The 12,236-nt window shown below is 40.7% G+C and overlaps 1 protein-coding gene across 8 annotated transcripts in view; it reads right to left on the minus strand.

The window, feature by feature from the left end:
* LOC143280176 (uncharacterized) overlaps positions 1–12,236 on the minus strand; it is a 131,540-nt gene that overhangs the window by 7,818 nt on the left and 111,486 nt on the right. For all 8 annotated transcript variants that reach the window (XM_076584772.1, XM_076584771.1, XM_076584773.1 and 5 more), the window contains 2 exons: positions 8,180–8,329; positions 7,534–7,713 (listed from right to left, as the gene is read on the minus strand). In XM_076584772.1, coding sequence (XP_076440887.1) covers positions 7,534–7,713; positions 8,180–8,329 — 330 coding nt within the window. The remainder of the gene's footprint in view (positions 1–7,533; positions 7,714–8,179; positions 8,330–12,236) is intronic.

Raw genomic sequence — 12,236 nt, forward strand, 5'->3', positions numbered from 1 at the left:
TATATCATAAATATCAATAAAACACATAAAAGAGACTGGTGCTCAACAATGTTCACACCTGCATCCTCATCTTTGAAGTCAAATTCTGTGCAATGTTTACCTGCTACAGCTATCCAACCTGTTATGTCCAAAGTCTCTGTCTGTGTCTGTTAAAATTCATCCTTCAGCAACATGCCAATACTTGCTGTTGTCTTGTGAACCAGACCAGGTAAAAAAAAAAATTTTAAAAAAAAAACATAAAAAAAAAACAGATAAAATATTGATGACTGCACAGCAAACACAGCTGGACAAAATCCACTGTGGGAGCCTCTCCATACCCGTATCAGTTGTCAAGACAGTGTCAGTACAGAACCTTTCTCTTCAACGTAAAAATGGAGTTCATACCTGTGACTGTGAAACATGTCCTGTCCCCACCCAACAGTAGTGTTTTTGGGGGAAGGGGGGGGGGGGGGAGTTTCAAGAATTTGTCAGAGCTGAACTGTCAGGGTAAGAAATATGATCTCTCTTCCATCAAAAAAACTATCCCCACTAAACGAATGATATTGTTCCTGATTCGGTGTTTAAGACATTTCCTGGTTTTCTGTCTAATACCATTTTGAGATGTGTAAAGTTTAAAGCACTGCTTTCTGTCCAGAAACTGTCAAAGACATACAATAAAAACAGTTTCAAAACTGTCAGAGTGAAGCAAAGTTCTCTATTTTCTGTCAGCTACCAGTTCTGTAACTGTCAGTGCAGAACACTGTGCTCCATCTTACGCAATACGTATTTTGAATCTGTCGCTAAAAGACATGTTCTTTCTGTTTAAATGACATGTTCTCTGTCTACTGTCAAGTATCAGTTCATGAATGTGTTGGTGCAAAAGACATGTTCCCAGTCTTTTATCACACCGCCAGCGTAAAATGCTGCTAACGGTCTTCCTGTGATTTTAATTCATTAACTGTGGCATGGCATGTTCCATCTCCTGTCAAACACTAGTTGATAAAATGCATGATTAATGAGGTATCCAACACAGACCTGCCAACCCCTGAGCAAACCCTACAAGAATACTTTAAGGAACAGAGAGGAATATCTGGAAGATGACTGGAAAGTTTATGGTATCACACCCAAAACAAAACTTTTTTTTAAATTTTTTTTTATTAATTTTAAATTCCAAATACTTTTTCTTCATTTCTTTTTTCTATTGTATATTCTAAAATAGTTTTCCAGCAGAAAATGACATGTATTGTCTTTGTATTTTGACACATTCACTTCTCAAAAAGAAACTTTGAAAAACATTGTCTCTACCATAATCACTTGAAAACATCCTTTGAAGAATTCTTGCCTTTATTTTTGTAGAGCTCTAACCTCTAAAGAGCTCTTACTAAAATTGGCTACAGATAAGTCGCAGCTTTGGTTATGCTGCGATGTCAGACTTCATGTGACTCTCTACACTGACAACCTCCAAGCAAAATTTTGAAATCATATAGGCTATCATATTAGCTGCATCCCCTAATTTTTTTTCAAATTGGTAATTTCTTCACACATAAGCTGCAGTGGTTGTTTATAACTATAAACCGCAAATGTTCCACATAAAAAACGTGCAAAAATGTCTCAAAATTAGCCACAGAAAATGAGATGGCCAGTTCAATCACCTTCAGTTTTAAAGCCGTATCGCACACATTGCGTTGTGTTTTTGGAATGATGGAAGCTGTCTGAGCAAAGGCAACCAACTGAATGTTTACATGTATAAAGGCCATGTGTAAATTTGGAGGAAAAAAACATGAACAGTTAACACTAGCACACTTTTACAGTGAGTTTTGAATTCATGAAGAGTAAAACCAGTTTTGAAACCAACTGTAAATTTGAAAGTAGACTGGAGAATGACGGCAATGCTTGATTTGACCTGAACGAGTCATTGGGAAAAACTGCAACATCAGAAAAATCCACAAGCAAGCCATGTCATTGCTTCAGCCGCAGGGGTCATAGCTGAGGGAAAACGTTGCGGCTAATAGTCTGAATTTTGGGGTAAGCGAGATAAATTCTATTGAAAAGAAAGGTTTGGCACGTCTGCTAATAAACATGTCCTATCTTCCGTCAAACATCTTCTCCATCTTCAAAGTCACAGTTTAGACACTGCACAATTTTTTTTCCTTTCTTTGGTCTGTTCAAGTCATGTTCTCTGTCTTCAGATTCAGAAACTGATCACCCACACACACACGCACGCGCACGCACACATAAATCAATTTTAGGTGTTAAATAATCATTATGAAAGTGTCTGTGCAAAAGACTTGTTCTTAAACCACCTAATCACAATTTAGAAACTGTCAGAGTAAAATGTATGCTGACCCACTTTCATGAACCCTATCTAGGCTACAGAATACATATGGAACACACAACAAGAAACAGAAGAGATACTAACACTGCAGCTACAACAGCAAAGTAATTGTATCAGCAACAACAAAATGTTAACACAAAGCACACCTCAAGACATACAGTTCAGGCAGTTACGAAAAAACCTCTCATTTTTTCTCCTTTGCAGGTATCAACAGAGACAGCATTCGTTCTGATAAATGGCATGAAAATGAAAGTAAGACTGTTTAAAAGACTGGGTGCAGCAACAGGTATATACAGAGATATAAATAGGGTTTCGTTCTTCAAACAGAAGCCATCTCTTGAGACAGCAGTTGTCTTGTTTGTTTTGGACAGACAGGAAACCTTTCTAAGTTTGACAAAGCAAGGTCATACTCATGGTTACCAATTTCCAAACAAAGCAATGTCATATTCACCATTACCATTTCCAAACAAAGCAATGTCATATTCACCATTACCATTTCCAAACAAAGCAATGTTATATTCACCATTACCATTTCCAAACACAGCAATGTCATATTCACCATTACCATTTCCAAATAAAGCAATGTTACATTCACCATTACCATTTCCAAACAAAACAATGTCATATTTACCATTACTATTTCCAAACAAAGCAGTGTCATATTCACCATTACCATTTCCAAACAAAGCAATGTCATGTTCACCGTTACCACTTCCAAACATCTTTAAGGCTTTTTTGCTGCCATTTTTCACATGGAAACTAAGCTTGCAATATGAACACCAACTTCAATTTGTGAGTGGTAATGTGACTGACTCCAGAGGCTTCTGTCAAAGAGGAAAAGGGACATGAGAAACGATGCTGTTAGTAACAGTGGTGGCAAAACAACATGCAGTCCAGTCACGTATTAGCTGTCTAGCAGAAACACGCAAAGCAAGCAACAGTCAAGCCAACACCTCGGTGCACATAAAGGAACGCACGCACAGGCAGAATGGGAAGGGAATCATCAAGAATGCAGAAAACCACGCTACACCCACCCAACACCTAATCACAACTCAAAGAGAGAAATAACCTGTTCAAAACGGAATAAATCTGATCTTACAAATACAGAAAACCACAGTCTTCGGTAAAACAAAATGAGTAATATTTAAAAAAAAAAAAAAGAGAGAGAGAGAGAGAGAGAGAGAAGAAGAAGCAAGTGACTGATTCAAAACTTCTAGCCACCGGTAGTAAAGCTACCCAGAACTTGTTCAAAACTATTACCCTACACAATGGGGACTGAGGGGGGAGGAGGGAGGAAGGGTGGGGCGGGTGGGGTGGGGGGGGACCAAAACAACTTGGGACAGACGGGTTCCAAATGCTAGTAAGGGGCACTGATTCACTGTGTCCTAGGTATTCCTGCACACAGTCTCATGCACCAAGAATGCAAGCACCGAATTCACCACCGCTTTTCATTTTACCAATCTGTGCTGCCTCTCCAAGCTCATCCTAAACAACTGGCTGTGTGGTTTGTCCTGCGACCAAGCTGAGCATGTGTTGGTGTGCCCCAGTACGTGCTACGTTTTGTTCTCCCTGTTCCACAGCCGACATTAACAGAAAGGGGGAAAGAATCCTATCACATAAATCAGCTTCTACATAAAAAGACATGCAAAGGGCAGCAGCTGCCCATAAGTAATGTACAGCATTTGCTTTACATCTCTGTAGCTCTGAAATCCATCCCACTTAAAAATTTGTATATTCTTATAAAACTCTATGATATGAAATCCAAAAAAAAAAAAATATGCATGACCAGATGTGAGGCTTGTTAAGCCTGAACTATGGTCATCACTTTTTATATTACTTTCTTTTCACAGAATCAGAGCACCATTTCTCATTCAACCCATTTCATATTCAGTGTGGTTTAATAACTGTCTCTTCACTGATGAATATCCTTCCCTCTCCCAACCCCTCCAATCTTTCTATTTTAAACAGTACTTTACTTGGACCAAACAACATACCAAACACACGAACTGAACAAAATGAAACTGAGAACAATTCGTACTCTACGGAATCCAAATCAAATCCAAGGGACTGAGTTGACCTCTACATCATCTAGGTCTGAGGAACATCACCAAAACCAGTCTCCCACACAGCACCATAAAACGCCTTGATCCCATGTCTAAAAGACCACAGCAATTCAACAGCTCATGAATAACATGTCATCTGAATGCAGGTCTGCACTCAAAACCCAACTGTTTTGTTCGTTTTTCTAAAATGTAATCCCACATCATTGTGTGTGTGTGTGTGTGTGTGTGTGTGTGTGTGTTTGAGTGTGAGTGTGTGTGTATGTGTGTGTGTTTCGTTTGTGTTTGTGTGTGTGTGTGTGTGTGTGTGTGTGAATGCGTGTGCGCGCGTGTGCGCATGTTTGGTGGGGTGGGGTGAAGGTAGAAGGGAGAGAATATGTGTATGTGTGTGTGGAAAATGAAAGAAAGATCATGTCAAATCAGCCATTCAGTATCAACCACATACAATATCATTATTTCACCTTGTGTACCACTGACTGCAAGACAACACAGCATATAACTCAACAGATTGCACAGAAAGCATATGTGGTGTGGTGTGATGTGATGCAGTGATGTATGCACTGTGTGTGTGTGTGTGTGTGTGTGTGTGTGTGTGTGTGCGCGTATGTGTGTGTGTGTGTGTGTGTGTAGGCATGCACATGCATGGTTATGTACATGGATATGTTTATTTACATAAAGAGATAGCAAGAGTGCATGTTTATGCCAACATGTCAAAGGTACTTTCACAAACACCTTGAAGAACTTGATGTGACCGAAAATCACATGTCTTATTTAGTTATTAAGTCATTGTCCCACATAGTGCTGAATTTACTACATAAAAAAACAGACAATATAATCCACAAGGAAGGCTGAAGGCTGAAAGGATGCACAGATTATTTTGTGTCACAAACAGGTCTATTAAGTGACGGCCCAATGAATGACAATGATTGATTCAATGGTACGCTAGATCGGCCACAGACACAACTCACTTCACCACCTGTGCCATTGTGGGCACCACAAACAGGGCACTGGACTTCAGAAGAAAAAAAATGCAGAAAAGCATGTGCATTCGTGCACGTGTTGTGTGTATGTATATGTTGTGTGTGTGAGTGTGTGTGTGCATGCGTGTGTGTGTGTGTGTGTGTGTGTGTGTGTGTGTGCAAATACAATCATTTCACTTCCACAACACCTCAACATTAAGTTTCACAACTGCTAATTAATTCCCCAACAAATCTAACACACTTTCAATCTACTGTCCTTTCAACTGTTGCGAAATGAACTGCAACACTGACACACAGATGGAACTGACAAACCTCTTCAAATTGTAAAACCCTGGATGTTTGTTTCTGTACACACCCGCTGTTCAGCAAAACCTACACTGGTCATGACACTGACTTTTTCTCCATAATTACGCCACCAAACTTAGATGAAAACATGCTGTGAAAACTGATTTTCTTATGCACAACAACATAATCAAATGACAATAATCATTATCACAAGGTCAATAATCATTATCACTGTCTCAACATGCTTCAAGCACACACGTGTTCAAGACCGTTCATCTTCCAAACGCTCAAAAAGCAAATGTTCTTTGTCAAACCAAACCACAGTCCTCCACTGAACTGAACTCAACAGATGCAGCGAGCGGCACAACACTGCAGAATGCCTCCAAGAGAAACAACACAGTTAGTTGGTCCCCTCCATACACAGGGAAGAGAACAGCAAGGTTAGTCTTTTTATCAGGGCCACGGAGGTCAAGTGGGTACACATCCACAATCATACACATCCTGACATTCAGCTAACATGCAGTGTTTAATCAACAAGAAGAAGAAGAAAGCATTCTCAACAGTCTTAGTCAACACAAGTACATAGCTCATAAGGTGATTTAATTTTTTTTTTTTTTTTTTAACTTACACACAGAGTTAACAATCAGGACAGGTGGAATGCTTCAATGGCTGGAAACCTACACATATTCTTGGTGCAACCCCACCATTCCCTATCAGTTCTTTCCTGTCCAGATATGGCCCCTAACTTGGTGGAAACTGTCCACTCCTGCATCAGACTCACTGGGTCAAAGAAGCAGTAGGAGGCACTTCATGCAACACCTCACTGCTCCTCCCAACCCCTCCCAGCTCCACAGTGAAACGTGCCCACTCACTAACCTCAAACTGTCCAGTTACTTATGACTGATGGACACACATTTTGTCATGACTTCTTTCGCTCCCCTTGCTGCTTACACAGGACGACAAGAGGAATCACAAATCTCACACCCACATCATGACACAGCTGGACACAGAGTGCCCTCAATACATATATATGATGGCTATGCATGAACAAATCACGAAAGTAACATGCTTATAATGAACAGAGGGGACATGTTCTCCCTCTTCACAACTTGTCAATAACATATGCACCCTCAAGCCCATGAAGATTAATCCATGTAAAAACAAAGTCAGGAATAGGAGGAGTAGAATATATATATATATAAGAAAACTTTAAGCCCTCCTCCTGCTAACAGGTAAAAAAAAATGTATATAAAAAGATAACTGAGAAAATAAAATACACAATTACGTTAAAAATACTACATGTATCCACATCCAAAAATGTAGAAGATAACCTGACATGTGGCGTTATTCAACCACAGGGACATCTCCTACAAGACTTTATGCTAAACTACAACATGTGTGCACATATCTCCCACAGCACACACTGCCCTGGGCACAAGGATATCCACACATGACAACACCCCCAAAACAACAAAACCTTCATGCAAAGAGAGAGAGAGCAAAGTACACGACTTGTCATTACTGCCCCCCACCCCCACCCCACCCCCCCACAAAGGGAAAAGAGTGTGTATAGGGGAGGGGGGCCTGAGGGGGGTACAACTACAAGGAAAGTAGGTGGGGGGAACAACAATACACACACACACACACACACTCCCCCATGTAAAATAACCAGATGTCAAATTAATGAACAACCACTCTTCCCACTTTTCTCTGCCAGTCACACCTTCACACATGTGTACATGACCCCCCCCCCAAACATGTGTACACACACACACACACACTGTAACACACACACACACACACACACAACAAAAAGGATGATTACACAAGGGAAGGTGAGCACTGAGCAGACCACACACACACAAAAAAGATCCACAAAACGTCCGGGACTCACGTCTCTCCTGCTGAACGAGTCGTCGAAAGAGAAAGAGGAGTTGGGTTTGGGAGAGATTGGGGGGGGCACCTTGCCGGAGCGCGGTCGCCCCACAGTGCTGGTGGCCGCGGGGGAGAAGAACGGCATCGTGTGGTCGATGTCGCTCAGTCCCTGCCGAGACTTCAGGGACTCTTTGCTCTCCTGGGCCCCATCACACAGATACACAAACCTCTGATGAAGAAACTGTTTGGAATGAGCACACTTTTCATCATTTTTCAACTTTTGATTTTTCAACTTTTCATTTTACCATCTTTTTAGTCCTTCCATCGTAATTTGTGTGTGTGTGTGTGTGTTGTTGTTTTTTTAAGGCAAATGTTTTCAAGATTCATTTAACAAACATATAATCCAAGCCAAAAGTTCCAGCTATGAGAAAAACAAAACATTTATGTTACATTCTGATTCTGTCGAGGCGTTCATTGTTAAGCAGAGAAAATGCAAAAACCTATTTCCCCAAAAATCACATTGTGGCTGACAGCTGACAATCAAAACTGAAACAAACTCAAATAGCTAAAGCCCCCCTCCCCCTCCACCCCCCAACCCCCTTCCTGCTCCAAAAACCCTTTTGGGAGTCCACACCGCATAAGCACCAAAAGGATTCTAAGTCTACCTTCTTGGGAGGGATGATGGGCTCGAAAGTCATCTTGTTGTCAATCCACGTCTCATCCCCGACAACGCCGGACAGGTCTCCTGACCCAACACCCATGCCAGGCACATACCCTGGACCCACTCCAGGCTTGTAGCCCGGGTAGGCTGCTCCCTGGAACAGTATACAAACCAACCATCAGCACTCTCAGCAATACACTCAACACACAGTCCTCTTCATCAGCACTCTCAGCAATGCACTCCAACACACAGTCCTGTTCATCAGCACTCTCAGCAATGCACTCCAACACACAGTCCTCTTCATCAGCACTCTCAGCAATACACTCAACACAGTCCTCTTCATCAGCACTATCAGCAATGCACTCAACACACAGTCCTGTTCATCAGCACTCTCAGCAATGCACTCAACACACAGTCCTGTTCATCAGCACTCTCAGCAATGCACTCCAACACACAGTCCTCTTCATCAGCACTCTCAGCAATGCACTCAACACAGTCCTGTTCATCAGCACTCTCAGCAATGCACTCCAACACACAGTCCTCTTCATCAGCACTCTCAGCAATACACTCAACACAGTCCTCTTCATCAGCACTATCAGCAATGCACTCAACACACAGTCCTGTCCTCTTCATCAGCACTCTCAGCAATACACTCAACACACACTCCTCTTCATCAGCACTCTCAGCAATACACTCAACACAGTCCTCTTCATCAGCACTCTCAGCAATGCACTCAACACACAGTCCTGTCCTCTTCATCAGCACTCTCAGCAATGCACTCAACACACAGTCCTGTTCATCAGCACTCTCAGCAATGCACTCCAACACACAGTCCTCTCTTCATCAGCACTCTCAGCAATACACTCAACACACAGTCCTCTTCATCAGCACTCTCAGCAATGCACTCCAACACACAGTCCTCTTCATCAGCACTCTCAGCAATGCACTCCAACACACAGTCCTCTTCATCAGCACTCTCAGCAATGCACTCCAACACACAGTCCTGTTCATCAGCACTCTCAGCAATACACTCAACACAGTCCTGTTCATCAACACTCTCAGCAATGCACTCAACACACAGTCCTGTTCATCAGCACTCTCAGCAATACACTCTAACACACAGTCCTGTTCATCAACACTCTCAGCAATGCACTCAACACACAGTCCTGTTCATCAGCACTCTCAGCAATGCACTCCAACACACAGTCCTCTTCATCAGCACTCTCAGCAATGCACTCCAACACACAGTCCTCTTCATCAGCACTCTCAGCAATGCACTCCAACACACAGTCCTCTTCATCAGCACTCTCAGCAATGCACTCCAACACACAGTCCTCTTCATCAGCACTCTCAGCAATGCACTCCAACACACAGTCCTCTTCATCAGCACTCTCAGCAATGCACTCCAACACACAGTCCTCTTCATCAGCACTCTCAGCAATACACTCAACACAGTCCTCTTCATCAGCACTCTCAGCAATGCACTCCAACACACAGTCCTGTTCATCAGCACTCTCAGCAATGCACTCCAACACACAGTCCTCTTCATCAGCACTCTCAGCAATGCACTCCAACACACAGTCCTCTTCATCAGCACTCTCAGCAATGCACTCAACACACAGTCCTGTCCTGTTCATCAGCACTCTCAGCAATGCACTCAACACACAGTGCAGTCTTGTCCTGTCTCTCACACCTGCACTCCGCTCACAACAATTTAATCATTGTCAAAGCGACAGGATTCGTTCTAAGGAAAGACAATGGGGGCAACAATCTGGTTTAAAACAAACCAACCAACCCCCCAAAAAAACTAACATAACTGGAACTGCACTCATTCCTTAAAAGAGAATATAAAATCAGTTAAAAGTCAGACAAGAGATGCTTAAAAATAAAATAAAATAAAATAAAATATAAACAACAACTTATAACACAATTACTGGTCACTGGTTCATAATGAACCAGCACAAATGTTTAACATAACAACAGATTCTACCAGGGCCAATAGCTGCAGGTTCGAACAGAGAAAGAAAACATTCTCATCAAACCAATGCCAGTCACCGGCATCCTGTCAGATCCCCAATGTTCTGCACACAGCTTTTGCTCCACTATTAAGAACATCATTCAGTACATTATACATCCTGCTGCATGGCTGGATCACTTGATGTAATACGTCTAATGGCATTACATATTTCTGGTTTCTTATCCAGTCCAGAACAGCATTCACTAAAAAAAATCAAATGAACCATTCACTCATACTGTTCATTAACTAATGCATTTGTATCATGTTCCCTTGACTCTAGTCTTATACATTTTTGTTCATTAACATGTTGATAGTCTTTTTTTTGTCTTTTTTTTAAAGGAATAACATGCTATATAACATTCACAAAACTTAAGATAAAATCATAATGAAGAACACACACTGACTATATCCATTCCAAATAAACATCACTATATTTTGTTCTCCCCAACTCTCTGTTATGCCTATATGTGATAAATAATCAGACACCACTGCAGTTCAATCTCTGCAGATCATCAAGAAGTCCACAACCAAGAAACAATAAAAGAAAAGAAAAAAAACAACAACAAAAAACAATGCACCCATGAAAATGTATTTGACGTCGAACCAAAGCAGCACTGAACACAAATCTGAAGCTACAAGCTATTTTACACATTAAATCAAGTGCAACAGCAATTCACTACGTGGGTTAATACTTGATACCAAGCAGGAATCTGGGGGAGAAAAGGGAAATTACATTATGTAAGGACCTGTCCATTAAATGACTTCTTTTTTTTTATTAACACAGATCGGTGCCTACAATGGGGTAAATTCAAACCAGCACAAAAATGGATATCAACTGTGACTTTGTCAACAAGCACTACCAGGTAATTTGTGAATAAGAGGACACCTTATCTACACGTACAATAGATTATATACAAAAACTATATGTATATACCTTCATGCAAAGTGGAAAGAAAAATACCAAGAGTATACAAGCAGGAATATATCATGAAAACAAAAAAATGGCATGAAAAAACATTAAATGGTCATTTTTGTATGCACAAACAGAAAAAAAATGAACATGGACTTTTTTTTCCTCTGTTACATGATCAACATAAGTCATTGCTAAATATTTCCCCCCTATTTGCATTGCTCCTGCAAGTGGCTCAGATACATAAAGAACAATTATCAGTTCTGCTCAATACCGTTAATGTCATGGTATTAAGAAAGATATGGCCAATTTTCATGGCAGATTAACTATCAGCTTGAAAAAAAAGAAGAAAAAAAGATGCCCCCCCCCCCCCCCTCCAACCCCCTAAAAAAATTAAAATTAAAATTAAAAAAAAGTGACTGAAAGGAGAATTATCAGCTCAGCTTAATATCGTTTGAAAAACTGTGCGCAAGAGCAGTTTCAATGGCAGATTAACTATCAGTTTTAAACCAAAAGAAAAATGGGAAAACTGCAGTTAAGAGACACAAAGTATAATTACTTGTTCAGCCCAATATGGTTTGAAAAGCTGTCATGGAATTATGAAAGATGCAGGGTAGTTTCACGGTAGATTAAAAAAAAGAAAAAAAAAAAAAAAGCAATCAAGAGGCCCAAAGTGGAATCATCAGTACAGCTCATTATTGTTTTAAACTGTAATCAAATTATGAAAGATACAGGACAGCTTTCAATGCAGTTAGACTATCAGTTTAAAAAAAAAAAAAATTTTTTTAAACCCAAAAGACAGGAAGGAGATTAACTGGTTCAGCTAAATCGTTTGCAAAATCTAAAAGAATTATTAAAGACACAGGAAAGTTTTCAAGACAGATTAACAGTCAGTCAAACAAACATTAAAAATTTTTTTTTTTTTTTTTTTTTTAAAGCAACAAGAAAAAAAAGGTCGGCAGCCTCGATGTCACGACAGCTGGGAGATTCAGAAGAAAACACCTAAAAACCCAACTTGTGCACGGTCGCAGCAAGATGCTGCAAGTGTAGCCACAACAATCGAGACAACACACATCAACTCAGGACACAAAGACTTCTTCACACTCACATCAAACAGCTGCTGATAAACTTGTG

The sequence above is a fragment of the Babylonia areolata genome, chromosome 3 (assembly GCF_041734735.1).
Source record: "Babylonia areolata isolate BAREFJ2019XMU chromosome 3, ASM4173473v1, whole genome shotgun sequence".
NCBI lineage: Eukaryota > Metazoa > Mollusca > Gastropoda > Neogastropoda > Buccinidae > Babylonia > Babylonia areolata.